At 40.5% G+C, this 23044-nt stretch overlaps 1 protein-coding gene across 7 annotated transcripts in view; it reads right to left on the reverse strand.

Moving 5' to 3' along the window:
* Positions 1 to 4158: 4158 nt before the first annotated feature.
* The window catches only part of THRB (thyroid hormone receptor beta), a 366959-nt gene continuing 348073 nt past the window's right edge, over positions 4159 to 23044 (reverse strand). For all 7 annotated transcript variants that reach the window (XM_032860972.1, XM_032860974.1, XM_032860971.1 and 4 more), the window contains 3 exons: positions 18716 to 18862; positions 12872 to 13130; positions 4159 to 5926 (listed from right to left, as the gene is read on the reverse strand). In XM_032860972.1, coding sequence (XP_032716863.1) covers positions 5685 to 5926; positions 12872 to 13130; positions 18716 to 18862 — 648 coding nt within the window. In that variant the 3' untranslated portion in view covers positions 4159 to 5684. The remainder of the gene's footprint in view (positions 5927 to 12871; positions 13131 to 18715; positions 18863 to 23044) is intronic.

Raw genomic sequence — 23044 nt, forward strand, 5'->3', positions numbered from 1 at the left:
TTTCATTGCTCGCTGTTCTTCCCCACTTTTTATAGTAGCAAGGCATAGAATTTTCTTTGAGGAATCATCCCTGACCCAACTGTTAGTCCATAGTTTAGATAGGAGTGTTTATCTTACCACTCCCCACCAGTTCCAGAATTTTAGAGGATTAATCTAATTAGCATATGTGTCCTCCTAAGCACAGTGATTGGCTTAGGAATGGGCATGTGACTGGATTTGGGCCAATGAGGATTAAGCCCAGGATTTTTACTGAAACTACTGGGGAAAAGAAACACTCTTTCGGTTGATTTGGAGCTTTACGACTAATCTTGGAGGTAATGGGGGCGCCACCATAAGTTAAAAGACTATGTGAACATAAAGTCTACATGAAAGATACTTCTACAGAGGGAAATCTACACAGAGAATTGAAAAGGGCTATCTCCTGACTAGTATTGATTTAGCAGTCAGATCCAGCTGTGCCTGAAGCCTGAGGTTTTCAGATATTACAGTAAATAAATTCCCTTTATGCATAAGCCAGTTTGATTTAGCTTTTTGTTACTCATCACAGAGAGAGTCCTAATTAACATGTGTTCAGGGTAAGGGGGATAGAGATGCATATTGATAGCCGAGATGAGTATAATTCCATTAATAATATTTTGGAATGTTTTGAGAGAAGGCAAATAGTCCTTGAGTTGAGAAATTTAATTCTTCCTCCCCTCAACCCATCTCTGTGGCCCCTTCTGAAAAAGTAGTCCCTCATCAGCCTTTTTACTTCTCCCCCCACCTCTGTGCCTTCCTCCTAAGGAACTTTGTTTATTCTAGTAGATGCTTATGAAATAAATCCCTATATATCTCTGCTTCCCTCCCTTTGGAAGCAGCTGAGATGAGAAGAGCAGGCAATCCTATGCTTATTTAGAAAATAATAATATTTAAAGAAAGAGACAGGCAAGTATGTCAGTTATAAGCTTTTTCTTTTTTCTTTTTTAGAATTGAAGCTTATGAGTTTATCTACGCCCACTATATTCATAATTACAATTTAATATCTGCATACAAAAGCTATGTAAAAATTCATTTTTCCCAAATATACAAATTTTCTTTTTGGATAGTTTAAAACATTTTGATCACAGATTTTAACAGAGTTTTAGGCTGAAAAAAATATTACCAACCTAGCAATATCACTTAACACTGTTTGCAAAACACATATCTTCCCATGACTGTAAATCTTTTCCTATTCTGTAGTACTTTTCTGATTCTCAGGGCATGAAGACATTATGTGGGGGGGGAAACGTGTTTTCTCTGGGGAAAGCATAGAGAACTAATTTGGCTCTATAATCCAATGAAAAATGCCAAGTTAATTAGGAAGAACCAAAACAAAGAAGTGGTGTAATGTCAGCTCATTCATGCCCTTACATCTTTTATAGCAACAATACTTGTGTAATTAAATAAAGTGTCATCTTTTGTCTTACATTGTGCTCCGTAATTTACATGAGTATTGTCTGCATCCTGAGGAGGACAGATTTATATTTGATTGTCTTGTGCATAAGGTGGGTCAACTTTAACTGTGCAACAGAAAGCCACAAACAGCGTTTTACCTGCACGATATTGCTCTTGAAGGCGGCATTAATTAATGTGGAAACACACTAGAAATGCACACTTTTTGCATTTGCAAACATTTATACAGCACAGTAAAAATTCTGTGATAAGGCCAAACCTTTTTACCCCCAGTCTGTTTATTTTTTTTGTGTCTGTTTTTAATGTATTTTTTTTTTTAAAGATTAAAGTAAAATGTTTCAATTGTAAAAAATACACACCGGGCAAATCCTTACCTGGATAATAAATATCTACATCACAGTACAATAAAATTTCTTCTCTATAAAATTTAAATATGGATTATAATCTATCACTATCAAAAGAAACACTATGCTAATATTTCCATATTATTAAAATAACAGGAAAAATTACAAGCTTATTTTAGAACCTGATGCCATAGCTGTTGGAAAGGGCAAAGAGATTCAAATGTCTGTAAGCACTCTCCTTTGGGAGAAGAACTGCGGCTTGGTTATTCACTTAAATTCAGTTTGTGAAAAAGGTTTAGCCTTACAAATGCTGGCTACATTTCAAAAACCATAAGACCGATTTCATAATTTATGACTCATGCATCGAAAGGTCAATATGACACAAATAGGTTAGAGTTCCAGAGAATAAAAATGGATCACTGACAATGACATGCTTTGAGGGTTCTCAGCAGTTCCGTGGAGGCTGAGTCTCTTGGGGGCTTAGTGCTGTGGAGGTGCCAAGACTTGGGCACCTGTCCACAGAAGAGCAATGAGAATGGCGTTGCTGGAGCAGAGCCGAGCCTGGCGGTCCACCCCGATGACCGATGACCGCGCTGCAGATGGAAGAGGTGTCACTTGGGGCACAGGTGAGGGGGTATCACTGAGCTGAGGCATCAACACGGCAAGCACGTCATTGAGGACCAAGGCTCATTTGACTAGAAAAAGCTCTGAGGCAGCACGTGGTGTTTTGAGCAGAATCATAAAGAAGAAAAGATCTTATTTTTTTTTCACTAATTCTGGAAATACTGCACATCTAAATTGAAGAGCAAAGTACACTTGAGGATTACAAACCCACACGCGCGCGCGCGCGCACACACACACACACACGGACACTCCCACACCACTCATCCCCCAAAGTGAAGTGATTTATAAATAAGAATCCCAGTTGTACAGGTGTGTTCTCCTTTACTGGGATGTCTCCCCTCTGTGAGGGGTTTCAATCAGGTCCACACTTGATATGAAAGCCCAGACAATATAAGAGAAAATGTAAAAAAAAGAAAAAAGAAAAAAGAAATCCAGGGTAAATCCCTCCTGATTGAGTTTTATGAGATGGAGTCTTGAGATGCACTAAGTACCTCAACTGGTTACAGAAGAATGAATCATTTTGACCCCAGGGTCATGATCCTTTGAGTCTTTACAGCCTTTCTTTCAAACTGAAGTACTTTAAGGAGTGTCCTGCTCAGCATAAAGTATTCGGCCTACAACAAGAGTTTTAGATCAGCAGTTTGCCTATTTAAGGCAGTCATATAGGGAACTGAGGATCAAACATAAATTTACTTGGGGCTGGCTGGATTATTGTAGATATACTGTAGCATTTGGCCAATGACCAGTCATGGTTAATCCCCAAAGCATTCAGATTTAGCCTTAGATCACTTAGATCACTTGAGGATTACAAACCCACACAGGCTCTGTACTTATATTTGAATCTGGGTGTGTCTCATGTACTACGGAAACTCTGTCAAACAAATTGAGGTAACTTTCCCAGGGAAGGCTTGATGCCCGATGGGTCTGTGAACCCTCCACTACCCCTCCTGCTCACCTTCCTCTCATTCCCTTTTGAGAGAAAACTTGCCTCTCACAGCAGAGCTTTTCAGAGTTACCCTTGAGTGTAGAAGGTAATTCAGCATTATGTTTCAAAGAGTACTTCTCCAAGGAGAGTCAACAGAGAGAGATGGATTGCTAACAAAGCAAGGACTTCAGGAGACTGGCTAGAGGCTGCCTTAGAGAAGACAAAACAAAACAAACTAAAGATAAAGTCAAAGCAGGTAATCTGCCCATGAATTTCATGTTTATAATTTTAATCTCTTCCCTTACTTCCTTTTTTTGCTCAGCTAGTTCTGTGGCCATATTCTTGTTTCCTCTGAAGCCAGTATTATCACTTTCGTGTATGAAATCTTTTTCCTTCCAGATTATTCCCAGTCACACTTAAGTTTTTCAGTGCTGTTCCTCTCCTTTTTCCAATGCCATCCTGCCTTTCTCTACAGAGTTAATAAATAGTATATCAAATTCTTGTTTTGACTCAACACCAAATATGCTTTCCCTAACTGTTGAGGGCCATAATTTCTGTTTAATAAAGCTAGAAATTTGAATATGAAAGAAACCATCAAAAAGGAACAGATCCCCCCCCTCCCCTGTCCCCAAACTAGTACAATATTAAGGATGGGAAAAATTTTAAAGTTCATGACTTTCTCCCAGGTGAGAAAACCAAGACCAAAGGTCACAAATCCACCAGCTGACTGAGTACAAACTAGAACTCAGGCACCCTGACTCTGGGCAAGTTGAAAAAGTTAATCCACTTGGTTTTCACAGTGACTTGCATTCCCTTTTTTTTTTTTTTTTGTTTTTTTTTGTTTTTTAGTTAAATCTCACTGATATGGCTTGTTTTCCCCAATATTTCCAGGATAAGGCAGTTCAAGGCAGGTAAAGGAGTAGTTCATGTCTACTATGCCACTGAAGAACAAGATACATTCAATTGCATGGGTACATTCTTTGCCCATTTTCTTAAATTGAAATGATCAGGGATCACCATGGGTTTTCTGGGCACAATCTACTACAGTGTTTGTCATCAGGGAGGAGGGTGAGGCAGGGAAGGTGAGTGTTCATGTACATGGTCTGCAGGTATCTTCTATGAAATATATGTCAGGGCAATGCTCTAGAGGGACAGGGAGGGTCAGTGGTCAAACTAGTCTTTGTTCAGTGATAGCCAAGCCTGAGAGTCAGAGGGAAAAGGCAAATAGGTAACATTTATTTGTAGAGCAAAGAGCTCGAGGATCTAAGGCCAAAGGGAACCATCAGCACATGAAGAGACTCTCAGAACACTGCACTTCTTTTTACTCAGAATGCACCACACTTATCTCTCAGAATTCCTCCAGAACAAGACTCAAATTTCAGCTTGTTATCTCTCCTTGATTAGAAGATTTAATCCATAGGGAAATATGTTGTCAGCTCAGCAAAGATGCAGTCAGGATTAAACAACTTCAGAAGTTTGAGAGATGACAGATCAGATGTCATTGAAAAGTGACAACACTCTGTAAATCGGTTTGATTTTGGTAGAGATTTTCTCTGAGCCTAAACTGTAAAGCAGCCTTCCTACTCTGAGGTAACACCATGTGGATTTTTGGAAACTGTTGAGTCATTGACATTAGTGAAGCTTTCTAATTTCTTTGGGCTTGCTGAGGAAAATTGTTTCCCTTGTTGGCCTCAGTCAGTCAGATACCTGCACATCTTTGAGTCACACCCTTGTATAACTTGAATGAAATCATAGGATTATAAAAATTAGAGTGAAAGGACAGCTGATTTTTGAGGAAAAAATATTTCTATACATTCCAAGTTATGCTGCTAGGAGAGAATGAAGAGTGCTGAAAACAGCATGCTCTTGAATAGATAAAAACCAGTTCAGACCTTTCCCTAGAAAGCTGAAAGCCACATCTAACCAAAGGTGGTTTGCACCATACTAATTTGAGCCCTGCAAAAATCAGGACCAGATCCAGATGACCATATTATCTTGGTTTTAAGGCTTCGTTAGTTTTCTGCCACACCATTTTGCTTGCTTCAGTCTCTGACCAGGGACAGATGGGAGCTGGTGATGGCTTGGTGCTGGTGAATTAATGATTGTCCCCATCCCACCTCCACAACTGTAAAATCTTCAAAGCATTCACATCAAAGGACAGGAGAACAAAATGCAATAGTTACAAGTACCCGCATTCAAGGGGCAATTTCATCCATGTCTATGCTAAGGACTACCTCCCTTTACCCCAAACAGTCCCTCCCAACACAAAGAAACAAAGGAACAAACAAAAAAGATCTAGGCAATGGAATGAAATGACACCCAGTAGTGCTGTAGGAATTATGAGAATGAAGTCAGTCAGTCTAATCCTCGAATACTTCCAAGAACAATGGGGGAAAGAGTTCTGTGGGGCATTCCACCTTCATGTGCAGGAAGCGGCTGGCATGGCAGGCTCCAATCATCCGCAGGTCTGTCACCTTCATCAGGAGTTTTGGCCAAAAGTGTGTCACATGATGTTTTCGGTAATTGATATAGTGTTCAAAGGCCAGCAGGAAACTATCTTGGTATTTTTCTATTCTTTCAACGCAGGCAAGCCCTGGGCGGTCTGAAGAGAAGAACAAAGATGAATGTTAATTCAAAAGTGGAAAGGAGAAAGCCCTGGTCTGTCCAGTTCAAGCCTTTGAGTGTGAAGTGGGCAGAACTGGGGACCTATCAACTCCTAGGAATGAACATGGATGCAACATGAACTCTGGGGCCTCAGGGACCACAGGTCTCAGGAAGTATCACAATGTTTACACAAAGGGAGTCAGCACTTTGTTCAGATAAATGTGTCTAGGTTAGACAAATCACCTTGTTGGGTGGGAATGGCATGCCTCCCTCTTAGGATACAGAAGGAGAATTCTCACCTCTAGAGTTGAAATACTGTGCATAATAAGGGGAAGATTTTGAGTTTCCACTGGCTGCCTGGCAGAGAGGGGAAGACACGCATGGACGCGCAGAGGAGGGGAGATGTGAGAAGGGACTGGAAACATTGTAGGAGGCCTGAATGCCAAAGGAGGAGTGTCAGACAATAAGTAATTCTTACAGAGACAAAGAAGCTCAATATCCAATTTTAGTTTTCTGGGTTGTAATGAACTACTCCTTCTTATCCCTTATAAAGGTGATAAAATTGCTACCTGTAGCAACCTTTTATTGGTGGTGTTTTGGGGAATTAAAATGATAAGAAAAGATATGAGCCTTGCTAGTATCACCCTGTGCAGAGAAGAGAAGAATACGGTGGGAAGCTGGAGCAAGAGGAGACCATGACTGTGTAATGACCTTGAAATCTTTCCAAGTCTTGGGAGGACTGCTGGCCTTCCTGATATATGTGGGAGGGGACTTGGGACAATTTCATGAAGATGATAAAGAGATGTGATGAGAAGTTTAGATGACTGGGGAACATCCAGGCTGCAAACAGTTGGGGTACAAAAGTGGGTACAGAGGGAATGTACCTCAACATAGTAAAGGTATATATGACAAGCCCCTAGCTAACATCATATTCAGTGGTGAAAAGCTGAGAGCTTTTCCTCTAAGATTAGGAACAAGACAAGGATTCCCATTCTTAACAGTTTATCCCACATGGTACTAAAGATCTAGTTAGAGCAATTAGACAAGAAAAAGAGACAATAGGCATCCAAATTGGAAAGGAAGGTAAAACTCACTATTTGCAGATGAGAAGATATTATATATAGAAAATCAAGACTTTACCAAAAACCTGTTGGAATTAATAAACAAATTCAGCAGTATACAAAATTAATATGCAAAAAATCTGTTTTGTTCCTATAAACTAATAATGAATTATCAGCAATAGAAATGAAGAACACAATCCCATTTACAATAGTGTCAAAAAGAATAAAATACTTAGGAATAAATTTAACCAAGGAAGTAAAAGACCTATACACTGAAAACTATAAGACATTGATAGAAGAAATTGAAGGAGACACAAATAAATGGAAAGATAGTCTGTATTCATGGATTGGAAGAATTAATATTGTTAAAATATGCATCCTACTAAAAGTGATCTACAGATTTGATGCAATCCATATCAAAATTTCAAAGGTATTTTCACAGAAATAGGACAGAGAATCCTAAAATTTGTATGGAAACACAAAAGACCCTTAATAACCAAAGCAGTCTTGAGAAAGAAGAACAAAGCTGAGGGCATCATGCTCTCTTGTTTTCAAACTATATTACAAGGCTATAGTAATCAAAATGGTATGGTATTGGTATAAAAGTAGATGCAGAAGTCAATGGAACAGAATAAATAGCCCAGAAATACACTAATGTATATAGTTAATTTATGACAAAGGAACCCAGAATAAACAATGAGGAAAGGATAGTCTCTTCAGTAAATGATGATGAGAAGACTGGACAACCACATGCAAAAGAGTGAACATAGACTCCTATCTTTTTTTTTTTTTTAAAGATTTTATTTATTTATTTGACAGAGAGAGAGAGAGAGAGAGATCACAAGTAAGCAGAGAGACAGGCAGAGAGAGAGGGGAAGCAGGCTCCCTGTGGAACAGAGAGCCCAATGGTGACATTTGATCCCAGGACCCCGAGATCATGACCTGAGCTGAAGGCAGAGACCCAACCCACTGAGCCCTCCAGATGTCCCTAGACTCCTATCTTATACTATACACAAAATTAACTCAAAACAGATCAAAGACTTGAATCTCAGACCTAAAACCATAAAACTCCTGGAAGAAAACAGAGGTGGGAAGCTCCTTCATATTAGTCTTGGTAATAATTTTTGTGGATCTGATTCCAAAAGCAAAAATAAAATGGGACTACAACAAACAAAAAAGCTTCTATACAACAAAGGGAAACCATCAAAAAATGAAAAGGAAACCTATGTAATGGGAGAAAATATTTGCAAATAATGGGAGAAAATATTTGCAAATAATATATCTGATAAGAGGTAAATATGAAAATATAAAAAGAACTCCTACAATTCAGTAACAAGAAAACCCACAATTAATTAAAAACTGGACAGCGGATCTGAAGAGAAATTTTTCCAAAGAAGACATATGGATGGCTAACAGGCACATGTAAAGATGTCCAACATCACCAATCATTAGGGAAATGCAAATCAAAACCACCATGAGATAGAATGGCAGTTTATCAAAAAGACAAGAGATAATAAATGTTGGCAAGGATGTGGAGAAAAGGGAACACTTGTGCACTATTGCTGGCAATGCAAATTGGTACAGCACAATGGAAAACAATATGGAGGTTCCTCAAAAAATTAAAAATAGAATTACCATATGATCCAGTGGTATTTATCCAAAGAAAACAAAAACACTAACTTGAAAAGATATATGGACCCATGTTCATTGTAGCATTATTTACAATAGCCAAGATATGGAAACAATCTAACTGTCCATCCATGGAAAAATAGATAAAGAAGATGTGGTATATACATACAATGGAACATTAGCCATAAAAAAATGAATGAAGTCTTGCCATTTACAACAATATTGATGGACTTTGAGGACATTATACTAAGGAAAATAAGTCAGAGAAAGACAAATACTGTATCATCTCACTTAGATGAGAAATCTAAAAACAAAGAAATAAAACCAGGCTCATAGAAACAAACAGAGAACAGATTGGTGGTTGCCAGAGGCTGTAGGCTGGGGTGGGCTTAATGAAAGAAGGGGGTCTAAAGATACAAACAAACTTCTAGTTATAAAAAATAATAAGTCTTGGAAATGTATGGTATGGTGACTATAGTTTGATACCTACTGCATATTTGAAAATTTGCTAAAGCAGTAGAACTCAAAAGTCTTCATCACAGGAAAAAAATTTGTAACTATATATGGGGACAGACGTTATCCAGATTTATTGTGGTGATCATTTTGCAATATATACAAATATCATTATGTTGTACATCTGAGACTAATATGATGTTATATGTAAATTATACCTCAATAAAAACCCCCCAAAATAATAATTTATAAACCTGGATGAATTCCTCATATAGCTCCAGGGAGCCTGACAACCCCACTGCCCAGTACACCTCCTTTGCTTGATGTGGCTTTGATCAAGTAAGTTCACACTTCAAGTGTCCAGTTATTGAAGGATCTGTGCTAGTATAAATCAAAACAGGGGTCTGCTTAATCTATAAAGAAGGCTCAGCACCAATGTCTCTCAATTCACTCTTTTGAGTTTAAACAAAATATATGGGCTTTTGGCATCCCCTATTTGGCTTGAATTATCATTTGTGCATTCTTATGTTATGTTTTCCCTTGTGTTTGATGATGCTGCTCTGTGTCTCCTCAGCCCTTCTCCCTCCCTCGCCCTTCTCTTCTCTCTTTCTTTGAGTGTGCCAGAAGAATTCTCCACAGGATCCTTTTCCTTTTGATCCAAACAGAAAATCAACATAATACTGCTCTGGATGTATTCCTTCAAGGGGAAAAAAAATAACCTGGGTTTTGTGGTCTCAAAATTCTGTCCTTTGATGAGAAATAAAGGTAAGGTGGTCATATAAATAACACAGAGAAAATGAAAGGACATTTTGATCATGTTCAAATGGTGCTAAGCATGTTTATGAAGAAATATTTTAAAGGTCAAAGACTGTTTTTAACTCCTTAAGACAGAATTTCTCAAAGATACATCCTTCAGATCATTTCCATTTTAGCTCTCCACTCATCACTGCAGGACCAAAGAACTTAGTGGTAGCAGCTCCTGGAAGAGGCTTTGAAGAAGGGGCCTAAGATACTGTGCCACACAGAACAATGGCTTAGAGGATAACCCTGAGAAGGGCTGGAGCCAAGGAGCACCGACATGGAGCTATCATGTGCCAACATAAAGTGTCTTGTAATCTTTTTCTGGTTCTGGCAGTATTAATGAAAAATACCCTGGTCATTAGGGTGGAGAAGGGTTTTAAAAGGTTTTAGTAAGTCATGGGGCTGTCAGGTGGTGACAGTGTCATCAGAGTCAGGGGATGGGGAAGAATCATCTAGTTAAGTGCTTGATAGAGTTTGGTATCACAACTTTTGCTTTTTTAACATACTCCTTTTATTTACCTTACCGAGATCATTTGCTTAACAGTCTGTTAAAATTAACTCACTACAGAGGAAACACTGTATTATTCAGTAAATAAAAATCCATTTGCCATACATAGAAGATAACCACCAAAATGGGTGTGTGACAAAAATTTTATTAAACTTTGGCTAAAGATTCTTGCTGAAGACTGTGCCCAAGACCCACTCTGTTAAAAAGGAAGGTCATTGAGTTTAGAGAGGCGTTCAGGACAGATTGGCACCAAAATGAATCTCTGCTTGCCTTATTTAGGAGATTTATAAGCAGAAAGAAAATACTCAGAGAAATAGCTTTCTCACTATGTGGTTCAATGTTATAAAATTGTCTTTGTAGCACTATAATTTCAGCTAAAAAATTACCTTGAATCCCCCCTCCAGGGATATAATTCCCGTTTATTTAGTTCAATTTCTTTATTTTAAAAGACACTGAAACCCAGAGAAGATAAGGGGTTGACTCAAGGTCACATAGTGAATCCTTAGATAAGTTATCCATTTTTTTCTTTAAGAATAAGTCTTATGAAGGACTGAGGACCCCGGTTTCTCACTGTTGACTAGAGAGCCCCCTCAGCTCCAAAAGACCACATGCAGGTCCCTGCCATGTGAGTTTTCCCAAGTGGCTGCTTACTTCAGCCAGCCAGCAAGGAGAGTCTCCAGAGCAAGTCTATTAGCAAGAAGGGATCTTATATAACATAACGCAACCTCATCACATGGCGGTGACATCGAATTCATCATATTCTATTGAAGCAAGTCTATTAGCAAGAAGGGATCTTATATAACATAACTCAACCTCATCACATGGGGTTGACATCAAATTCATCATATTCTATTGAAGCAAGTCACAGGTCCTGCAAACACTCAGTGGGAAGGGATTGTATAGGGGTGTAAACATCAGAAGGTGGGAACCTGGGGGGTACCCTGCCTCTTGTCTGCTACAGCATACAGCTGGGTTCCTTATGCTACTAGCACTTACGTATGTTTGAGATTTTTCCCAATAAAAAGAATTTTTAAAAAAATGTCTGCCACACTATATAGCAAATACACTTCAAGATGAGTTAAAAAAAAAAAAAAAAGGAATTCTGAGTGAACCAGGAAGCATGAACTTTATAAAGGATTATCATTGTATTTGTGACTGATAATTTACCCATCTGTTTAGTGATGTAACTAATAAACATTTTTCAAATTCTACTAAACACTGGCTTAGGCAGTAGGTGTATAATTAGACATATTTCTGTCTCAAAAAATAAACAGTCCAGAGGGAGAGGTGGATAAGTTAAGCTGATAGCTATAGAGCTGAGTGACAAGTGCCAAGGCACATCTAAGCTGAAAAGACACAGGGGGCCTCTGAAACTACCTTCTATTTATTTTTTATTTAAAATTTATTTATTTATTTGAGAGAGAGAGAGCACAAGTTGGGGGGAGAGGAAGAGGGAGATAAGCAGTCTCCCCGCTGAGTAGGGAGCCCTATGTAGGGCTTGATCTCAGGACCCTGAGATCATGACCCAGCCAAACCCAAGAGCAGGATGCCCAACTGACTGAGCCACCCAGGCACCCCACTATCTTCTATTTAAAGACTAGCTTTCCTTAAAGAATTTGTCGATTTTGCATTTCTTATTTATTATGACATGATCTTTGAAGAGAAAAGTGTCAGCATTATTATCCACTCTTCACTGAAGGAGTCTGGAGTCCTGATAATGAGCTTGGGGTAGGTTAAAGATGGCTACAAACTCTGCCATTTTTTCCCATCTAGAGGTGAGCTCTTGACTCTGGGCTGGTGCTGGGTCTTGTTTGGAACAATAGTATGTGGCATAAGTGATGCTATATGACTCTAACCTGAGACTCTGCAATTTTGCTTTCATGTGCTTGGAACTCTCCTTCTTGGAATCCACCAGCCATGGAAGAGTTCAACTGGCCTGCCAGAGGAGAGGCTGTATGGAGAGAGGCCTGAAGCTATGTCTTAGGTCTCAGCCCCAACCCCTGCTAAATTTAAGCCAGTAAATTTTGGGATGGTGTACTATTTATCAATAAATAGCTGAAAATTAAGTTTTAGCTAAGCCATAAAGATTTCAGCTTTCACTCGTGATTTCCTTAACCAGAACTTAACACGGAGTGGTGTGGTCACTCATACCCATATCCTGCATATATAAAACCAGAAGGAGTCAGAGTTGGTCAATGACTATGAGGCAGGCTGGGTGGTGTCCATTGAGGGTAGACCGTTTCATAGAGTCTTTAAAACAGCTTCTTTGGGTTCTTCCTAGTATGCTGAGACTTCAGGAAGCATCAGATACCTGACACGCCCCTTCAGTTCCCAGTTCATTGGCAAAACGCCAATTGCTTGCTAAAGGAGAATGAGCTGTGATTCTGAAGCTAAAGGGGAGGTGGGGGACTGGGAACTCATCAAATGATTTGAATTAGCACCAGGCACACAAAAGCTCTTGTCACCCAGTAATGAGTCTGGGAGCACTTACCTGAAGACATTAGCAGGACTGCCTGAAGGAGAGCTACTTCAGTGTCATCCAGGTTGAAAGAAGACAGTGACATGCCCAGGTCAAAGATGGCGTCCGACACCACCCCAAGACCCCCGTTCTTCAGCTGGCCCCGCGTCACTGCCATTTCCCCATTCAAGGTTAAAGTCTCACTTTCTGGGTCATAGCGCACAGCAGCACGAAGGGACATGATCTCCATGCAGCAGCCTTTGAGGAGGATTATCTGGTCTTCACATGGCAGCTAAAAAAAACCGGCTCGCATCAGCAAGAATGAGCACACAGATGTCAGTGAGCAATAATATGCAGTATCTTAATAGCAACAGGGACCACATCCTGTGATCAACTTAGTCTTGCACTCTTTGAGCCCATGGCTTTTCCCTTCCTACTTGGATGCAGACTTTCAACAACCATTTTTCAGACTCTAAGTTGGTGACCAATTTTAATGTCAGTACTTTGCCTTTCTTTTATGATGGATATAGATCTCCAACTGGGATTACAGTCCTGTGTGAGATCGCGCTAAAAACCCCTTACTCTGGGGTTTTGTATCATAACACCAACTGATCATTGCTTGAGAACATGGTTAAGCTTACCTACATTTCTCATAGTTCTATAAGTCAACAGCTGGCAACTGTGCTTCTCTTTGTTTTTTGAAGCAAGTTTGCTCCTTGGGTCTCTCAAAAGGCACAGAAGGAGAAGGTCACATATAGAGGCATGTTGTCCCCGAGGCCCAGAGATGTAAAAGCTTTGGCCAAAGTCACCCAGTGAGTTAGAGGCAGAGGTGAGACTAGAATTCAGACCTCCTGGCTCTTAGGGTTATGTTCTCAGTAACTGAGGCACCAGAATTACTTCACACATTGGGTTTCTCTGCCAGACTGTAATCTTGTTTTAAGCATATTTGGTTGCCTTGTTAATTAGGATTTGTGATAATGTGGTAACATTTATAATAAACTTTGTTAGCAAAATAACAAAAAACCAGAGTTTTACTTTCTGGGGGGAGAGAATATTTAATTAAAAGCCATTATCAAAGTAGTTTGAAAGGCTATTAATGGATATTTTTGAAGCATTGGGCATTGTGCTAAGCTTTATAGATGTCACCTTACTTAATCTTCACAGCAATACAGTGAAGTGAATATTCTAATTCCAATTTCATTTACCGAAGTGGAAATCAAGGCACTGAGAGGTTGAGTAATATGCTATGGGGTCACATGAGGGTTTTGTGAGTGAGGCTAGTATTTGAAGCTAGATCTTCCAGAATCCAGTGCAAAGAGAAGAGAACACATTCTTTTTAATTACTTAGGATATGACTAAGTTTCCATAAACAACAAACATATAAATTACACATAATTATTATCTTTTCATGAAATCAAGTACAAATTCTTTTGGGGCAGTACTCTTGGCAACACTTGACTAGTTCAGTTTTGGTTGTTATGTAAAACTGAAGGTAATATTACTGAATTACATTTAAAATGCTGGGTATTTCATATTTTTCTCTAACTCAACCTAGCCACCTTACCATTTAATTTCAAAACTTAGCTTTTCCCCCAGAATAAAATTCATTTCATATTTGGTTCTGGAATTCTCTCCTTCCACTCATTAAAGAAAAAGAATCCCTGTGATTTGCTTTTGTTTAGGTTCAAATTTGTGTTCCTTGATGATATCTTTGGATTTTTGGCCCAAGATCATCATAGGAAATAGGAAACCCTAAGCTTGGATAGATCCTCCACCAATAAGATGGAGAATGGGCCCAAGTAGATGGAGGCTGGCTTTAATCCCTCTGGGGAACAGGGAAATATTTGGCCTCATCAGGGTCACGTGAGGGCTTGTTAAACACATTGCTGGTCCCACTCTCTGAGTTTCTGCATTCTTCGGATTCCCAGGGGATGCTCTTGCCTTTGTTTTAGCGGCCAGGGACCCTTTTGTTCTTGAGAACCACTGGCATAGAATAATAAAGAGAAATTACTGATCAGATCAATTTAATATTATTTTTTTAACTTGTCACAAGGAATGCAAACTTGGGCAGGCCTTGTCTTTGTAGCTAAGTCTGAGTGTAGATGAAGTAGAGGATTTCTTTTTAAAACTTAACTGTTGGTTCAGATTGAAATAAAAGCTGAATTCGTATTTGTCAAGGATCACCAACAGTTTAAAAATTAGGCCAGCTGACTTTCCCTTTTAGAAAGGTTTGTAGGATGCTGTTGAGATTTGTTTCAACATGTGGGCAAATGATCTTGGTTACCTGCCACAATACTTTCACTGTGACATTGTGGCAAGAAGGGCCTGACAGGCAGAGGTGCAGGGACACTCCCACATACTCTTCCTGTCTCCTCAGGAGAACATCACTCAGATTGACTGGCAAAGATGACAGTGCCCTGTACCCCAGAAATGATTCTTTTTTTTTTTTTTAAGATTTTATTTATTTATTTGACACAGAGAGATCACAAGTAGACAGAGAAGCAGGCAGAGAGAGAGGGAAGCAGGCTCCCTGCTGAGCAGGGAGCCCGATGCGGGACTTGATCCCAGGACCCTGAGATCATGACCTGAGCCGAAGGCAGCGGCTTAACCCACTGAGCCACCCAGGCGCCCTCCAGAAATGATTCTTAATGCGTGTTTTTTTGGCAGTTCTGTCAGCAGCGATTTTAGATCTTTCAAAGCCCTGGGTGTCCACCAACCTGGCTGGGGGGTTGGCATGCATCTTAGTAGAAAATTACTGTGAGCCCAATTTGAATAGCACATGCCCCAAAATGCCTCTGGCAGGAAAGCTCTGGCTTTTGAGATGACCTGGGATCTCTAACCCACTCCAGAGGCAACTCAGCGGCCTACACAATTCCTTTCCCTCTTCAGTGTTTTAATGAGAGTGAGAAAGAATAAAGGCCCTCAGAGGGCCACAAACACTGGAAACAAATGCATCTCTGCTGTGAAAGTAGCCTTCCCGCCTTTTTTTTGTAATTTTGAGACTATACAAATCAGGGTTAAAAGAGACAGAATCATGACCTCGAAGCAGGATTAAACTTCTGAGGGAAATATGAAGAGAGAAGCTGGCCAGAACCCATGCTTGCAAAGTTCCGTGTTGATCCTTCACCCTTGCCATGGTCATAAGTGCGTGGTGTGTTCGTTCCTGGTGGGTGCTGGAGATGGCTTCTTTTATATCTTCTTTAACTGAAATATCTGTCTGTGGTTGGTTTACATGAGCTTTACATTTCCTAAGAAACATTTTTGGTGGGTATTCAAAGGGGGGACACATGACAGGCTAGCTCAAGTTGTAGGGGTGGTGTCCTTAATAGAGTTTCTCTTCAGACACTAAGGATGGGGGACAAGAGACAGCTCAGAGAGAGTGAGGATCAAGAAAGGTCCAGGAAAACAAACTCAACCCAGTGAACAAAAAAGAAAGACGACACTGAGAGTCAGAGGAAACCAGTGCCCTTGGCACAGCTATGAGAGTGTGTACCCTTCTTGAAAGCAATATGGCAACACATCTCAGAAGCCTTAAAAGGTGTATATACTTTGGTCCTTAAATTCTACTTCTGCGATTTGCCCTTAAGAAATAGTGCTGTGAGCAGGGCATAGGAGCCAGGATGTTCACTGGAGAATGTTTATATTAGTGAAAAATGGGAAAAGGACTGAAGATCCAGTCAATGCATATAACCTCAATTATGTAGATCTATTCTTTAGAATAGTATACTGTCACTAAAACTTATTTGTGAAAGAACATTTAATGATGTGTGCTCTACAGTTGGGGGTAAGAAGTTTGGTACAACAGGGTGCTGGTAATGTTTCTTTACCTCAGTGTTAATTACTTGGGTGTGTTGAGAATGTGAAAATTCACTGAGCAGCATCTTTATGATATGCGCCTTTTACTCTTTAATAGAAAAGTTTAAAAATGTTTCATAAGTAGGATGTACATTATGGTATAAATTATATATGTTTCATATTTTGTATATGTGTGTGTACATGTGTATATACATATATGTATACACACACATAATTGAAAAAGACTAAAATAGACGCCAAAACGTCAGCAGCTTATCCTTAGGTGGTGTTACCATGAATCAATATCTTCAATATGTTATTTTAAAAAAATTTTGTTTATTTGAGAAAGAGAGACTGTAAGCAAGCATGAGCAAGGGGAGGGGCAGAGAATAGGCAGAAGCAGACTCCCCACTGAGCAGGGAGCCAGACTGGGGGCTTCGATTTTAGGATCCTGGGATCATGACCTGAGTTGAAGGCAGACCCAACAGACTGAGCCAACCTTGAATATGTGATTTTTAATAGCCTTCCAAACTTTAATAAATGATAGTTAAAAAAGATGGTCAGAGACATGGGATGCTCCACACCAAATACACATATGAAAAAATTCCTTCTCCAGGACCCACCAGCTCTTCTGGGCGTGGGGTATGAGTCATTCCCTCTATAGGACTGCCAGCTGGCACATCAGATACCCTGGGCCCCACCACAGTGAAGCGGGGGACAAGAGCAAAGTACACACTCTCTCAGCTAGGCCTGGGGATCAGATACCTGCATCCTGAAGCCCACTGCTCTGTCCTTCTGGATGTGGCTTTTGTGGAGGTGCAAAACAAGCAATGAGAAGTGTCCTCATCAGTGTCTGAGGTCTCTCAGACTCCAGCTGGGGTCCCATTATTGCAAACCCAAAGACGCAGATGAGCTGGAAGCCAAAGCAGGATGGAATCTTTCCAGGTGAGGAGAGGGCTTCTTTCTAGGTGAGGCTAGATTGGCTTCTCACTCGGGTAGCTTACATAAGAGGCTCATGGCAGTACATGGGCCTGTGTATTTGATATCTTTCTGGGTTTCTTTGGAGGTGGGAAGAGCAATAGTATGGGACCTGATGGCTTTTCAAAGGGCAAAATTCTCCACTTGATTCAAAAAAAGGAGGTTAGAGGCAGGATGGTAATGTAATAGATAAAACAGGAGCCTTAACAAGTGGAATTTATGGATACACTTAGGCCCCAGGCATTATCCAAGCACTTTACGTATATTATCTCATTTAAACCTTACAATAGCTCTAAGCAGTAAATACTATTATGATTCCCATTTTAAAGATGAAATAACCAAGATTTGAAGACACCAAATAAGTTATGTAAGATTCCTGCCCATCTGGCTGACTGCAGAGCCCATGCTTCCAAGCACTACATAGTAGGACTGCTAAAGTTAGAGATGAGGGATGAGGTGTCCTAAAGGGAAAGCCTATAAGCTCAGGTGGATGAGCTCTTCAGGGTGCCATGAAAATGGGGCAAGAAAGGGTGAACTTATAAGAAAAGAGAGGAGAGGTAAGGAGTTACGATCCTTGCTCTGTGAGGGAGATCCTTATTCTTGAGGTGGAAACAACCACACAACCGTTTTGCTAGGATATGTAACGGAAAGCATATTGACTTAGACTCAAACCATGGCCCCATGTTTGGATAAATTAACTTAATCTCTTCAATCTTAGTTTTCCCCATCTATAAAATGGGCTTAATTAAAGCTATCCTGCAAATCTGTTATAAGGATTGGATTTAATGTGGGCAGAGTTGAGCATGGTAACTGGGACATCGTAGGTGCCGAATGAACAGATGTTATTAGTGTCAGTCATATTTCGCTATGCCTGGAGTCAGTGCATAGATAGGATCTTCAGCCTCATGTGAACTAGCTAATGAGTGATGACTGAATAGAGAAGTAGGGAAATAAAAGTGAAACAGTGTATTTTCATTTTGTACTGACATTGCTTTCATGTGACTAAGTCCTAATTAACATTAAATTATAAATAATACTCCATATTCCTAGAAATCAATGGAACTGCAATGAAAAATAATGCAGAAGGAAGAACAGTGTCCTCACCTCACAAAACATAGGCAACTTTTTGGCAAAATCCACCACTCTGGTAATTGCTGGTGTGATGATTTTTGTAAAATGGCTGAAGGCTTCCAAGTCAACCTTTCCACCTTCTGGGGCATTTACTATTGGTGCTTGTCCAATATCTTCTGGCTAAGGAGGAGAAACAAGAAAGATTTAAATGAAGAACACGAATGGATCTTTATCATCGTTCTCATGTGGCAGAAAAATCTCTTCTGAATTGACATGTTATACAATTTCCGGTTTTCTCTTTGCTCATTATTAAACTATGTCATTTTCTGTAGTTCAGTTTTCTGAGCAAAGTCACTGTCTTGGCCGTTGTTTTAAGAGCCGCTGGTGATAATGTTCACAGAATTGCTGCTGCAGAATTAAAGTGAGAGAAAGAGGGAGGCAGAGGGAAACAACAGGAACTTGGGTCCTGCTTCTAAACGCATGAAGGATGCCAGGTGACATATGTGCTAGGAGCTCTGAAGTGGCATTTTCAGAGCCCTGCACATTCCGGCATTTGTGGGCTATGATGGAGGAGTGTGATGGGGATGCCCTGGTGATGAGGGAGCAGAAGGCAAGCTGAAGACAAAACACCAGCAGACAACCCCCTAACTACCTCCACTTCCCCAACTCCTGGGTGGGATATGTGTGACATTCTTCCAGATAACGGTCTTTTTTTTTTTTTTTTTCCATTTTTAAAAGCCTTTATTTATTTATTTTATTATGTTCAATTAGCCAACATATAATACATCATTTTGATGTAGTGTCCGACAGTCTTAATGTTAATGCTTTGCTAGACAGAAAAACAACCTGAGCTCGACAATAGCAAGGCCTCCAGTATCCTGAGAGTCTTCGCCAATGAAAGAGTCTTCGCGTATAAAAGAGTCTTAGCATATAAAAGTCCCTTTGGACACCTCTGTTTTTCCTATCTCTCGTATCACTCACGTTAGCCTCCCCAGTGTACTTTGGTACTCTCCAGCTCCTTAGCTGAGGGCTCCAAGATCATCATGGTCATCATGGTCTCTCACCATCTGCTATTGCCACCTGTGTTACCTACCAGGAACAGTTCCCTCTGTTGCCCTTTCTCGTTGTTATCATAATTATGACCACCATTTATCTGTGGCCTGCAAAGCCACCCCTTTGAGCAAGCGCATTATCTCAAGTGGTTCTCACACAATCCTGATTGGCAGGTGAGCAAACAAAGGGCTCAAGGAGGTTAAGAACAATCCCCTGAGGCCAGGACTGGATCTTGGTCACCCAGCATCTACCCAGCAATCTGCCAGGAACCCCACATCTACCCCCTACTTCAAGGCTTTTACAACCGATACAGTTTGTTTTTGTTTTTGTTTTTCCAAAGATTTATGTTTTTGAGAGAGCAAGCACTCATGTGCAGCCCTGGCATGGGACTTGATCCCATGACCCTGGGATCATGACCTGAGCCAAAATCAAGAGTCAGATGTTCGACTGACTGAGCCACAAAGGTGCCCCACAACCTGTACACTTTTCATACCAGGGGGCAAAATTCTACTCCTACTATTTCCCTTACCATCCTCTCCCACTACCTTAATAGAAGTTGTGAAGGTGATGGGAGGGGTCAGAGACTCAGGCCTGTCCCATGGCCTGGAGCCACAGTGAACAGACCAGAACCAGGTACTCAGGGTTGGGAGAGGTGGGACGGTGGGCAGAGATGGGCAGGAGGATCTGGCACTGAGAACTAGTCAAGCAAAGCTGAATCCCTCACTCGCAGAGTCATGAGGGCATTGCTGATGACAAGACTATAGCCTGCCTACAGCCGTGGTCCCCAAACTTGCCTGCATCAGAATCACCTGATGGGTTCCCATGTCCAGAGTTTCTGATGCTATAGGTCAGGGATAGAGCCCGAGAATCTGCATGTCTAACAACTTCCCAGGGCATGCTGATGCTGCTGGTCTGGGACTACACTTTGAGAACCACTGGGCTGGCAATAACACATCCAGCTCAGAGTAATCCAGTCACCATTTTCTTCCCACAGGTCTCCAATTATTGCTCACGTCTAATTCTTAGCACAAAGGAACCTCTATTACTGACGTGTTACTAGGGCACCAGGGTCAACAGGAGCAGCCCAGGCCCTCTCCAAAGGCGTGGTAGGAGCTGTGGTTACAGCCTAAGGGAGGATTTAAAATACATTACATAACAAACTGGCAGCATTGACCTTTTTTGGGTTATCCAGTAGGTTCTTCTGTTTATTTTATTTTATTTTTTATTGTTTGCTTTGCCAGCAGCAGGTGAATGGGAAAGGAACCTAGTCTGTCATGTTATCATAGTCAGTGATGATGTTTTGGGGCAACAGTTGGTGTGGGAAGCCCATGGGAGGCGACTGCTTTGCTGGCTTTCTGGATGCAGACAGAATTAATGGAATAATCACACGTACAGCTTCCTTTTCTCTCTCTCTGCCTGTCTTTCTCACATAGACTGAACGAAGGGAAAAAGCACATCAGGTCCTCCTCTGGGCACTGCTTCTCCTGGCATTTGTCACCTCCTTGCTGGTCTTTATAATTCCTCCCACCCCAGAAATGAGTCTCATCTCACCTGCCTTGCTTATTTTACAACTCTGTTACGAAGATTGACTGATAAAAGGAATGTGGTCATACCTTAAGAAAGAGAGTTTTATACACACACACACACACACACACACACACACACACACAAGGTGAGATTTTTTTAGAAATAAAAATAAAAAAATAATATTTTTATATTTTTATAGTTTGGCCTGGTTGAGTCTAAATGTCTTGTCATTGAACACGGATAGATCTAATCTGATTGTATTTAATGGTATTCAGTGTCCTTTGAAATGTCGGTTAAGTTAATACCAATTTAAAAAAATTTCCATTTAATCCCTGGGTTCATGGGGCATTTGAATCACACCTGTGATACCGCTAAAGGTTTGAAAAAAGGAGGGGAGTTATATAAGGAAATATGGCAAATTTAATGAAAATTAAACTTACAAATGTAACCACCTCACAAGCTTTTCTGTTGAAAAATAAATAGCAGGGTAGGGAAAAAAATGTACTTTTAAGCCTTTGGGTATTTAGTGGAAAATACAATTGCTAGAAGTAAAATCATATACAAAGTAAAAGCTTTTTATTATATTAAGCTTTATTCCCATAATGGATCTTGGATACCAGAAGAAAACGGATAGGTAGATAAATAGAGTCTATGAATTGACCTGAGTCAACACATGAGGTAAGAGAAATTAAGGTTGAGCACTGTAACCCTGTCTGTGACCTCCCTAAAGATTTTTTACACTGTTTGCTACAATATTTAGAAGATGTTAGAAATAAAGAAGGGTACAGGGGCGCCTGGGTGGCTCAGTGGGTTAAAGCCTCTGCCTTTGGCTCAGGTCATGATCCCAGGGTCCTGGGATCGAGCCCTGCATTGGACTCTCTGCTCAGCGGGGGCCCTATTTCCTCCCCTCTCTGCCTGCTTCTCTGCCTACTTGTGGTCTTTGTCTGTCAATAAATAAATAAAATCTTAAAAAAAATAAAGAAGAGTACAAATAGTTGACATCAATGGACTCTATTAGACACGTTGATATGGTAATAGGTTTGTAATCCATGACATGAGATATATTTGCTCACCCCCCCCCACCTGCCCCACGAGCATGCAGTGGGATCAAGCTCAGGTGCCAGTGATAAGTCACCAGGGTAGACTGTGGGCAAAGCCTGGTTTTTAACTCTGTGGCTCAAACTGCCTTAGCTTTCTCACTGGGGGCTTCCAGTTCTCATTCTGACTTTCCTCCTGCTTCGCTGCTCTACTGGACCTCCTGAGCCAGTTCACCTACCTATTCATGTCTCCTGCTCAACTTGCTTTGCACTTTTGCTGCCTTTCCTCCTGACTTTTGCTTTCTCTCAAGTCCCCACTTCCATCTTATCTTTGCCAATTTCAAATCCTATCCCACTCAAATTCCGTTTTCTCTTTGAAGTCTTCCCAGATGACCTGTGTGAAATGAGGCCTATCTCACAGGAACACAGATGGTGGGCCACGTACATCACTCATGGCATTCAGGCATTTATTACTATCACTTTTTATTGCATTATGTAGGTATGCAGTAAGATATAAACTTACTGGGAGGCATAAGCTTTAAGGTTGTCTACTGTGTGGAAAACATTGAGCTAAAAGGTGGAGGACAGAATGCTTATTGGTTGGTTGAGTGAATAAATGTATGTTTATACATGTTGAACCAATATTTATTCAGCAACTACTATGGGGCCAGGCCTGGTTCTAGATGCTGAGGTTACATCAATGAACAATGTACCCTCAAGGAACTTTCACTGTATTGAGGGAAGA

Source organism: Lontra canadensis, unplaced genomic scaffold (assembly GCF_010015895.1).
Source record: "Lontra canadensis isolate GAN:19392208 unplaced genomic scaffold, GSC_riverotter_1.0 scaffold20, whole genome shotgun sequence".
Taxonomy (NCBI): domain Eukaryota; kingdom Metazoa; phylum Chordata; class Mammalia; order Carnivora; family Mustelidae; genus Lontra; species Lontra canadensis.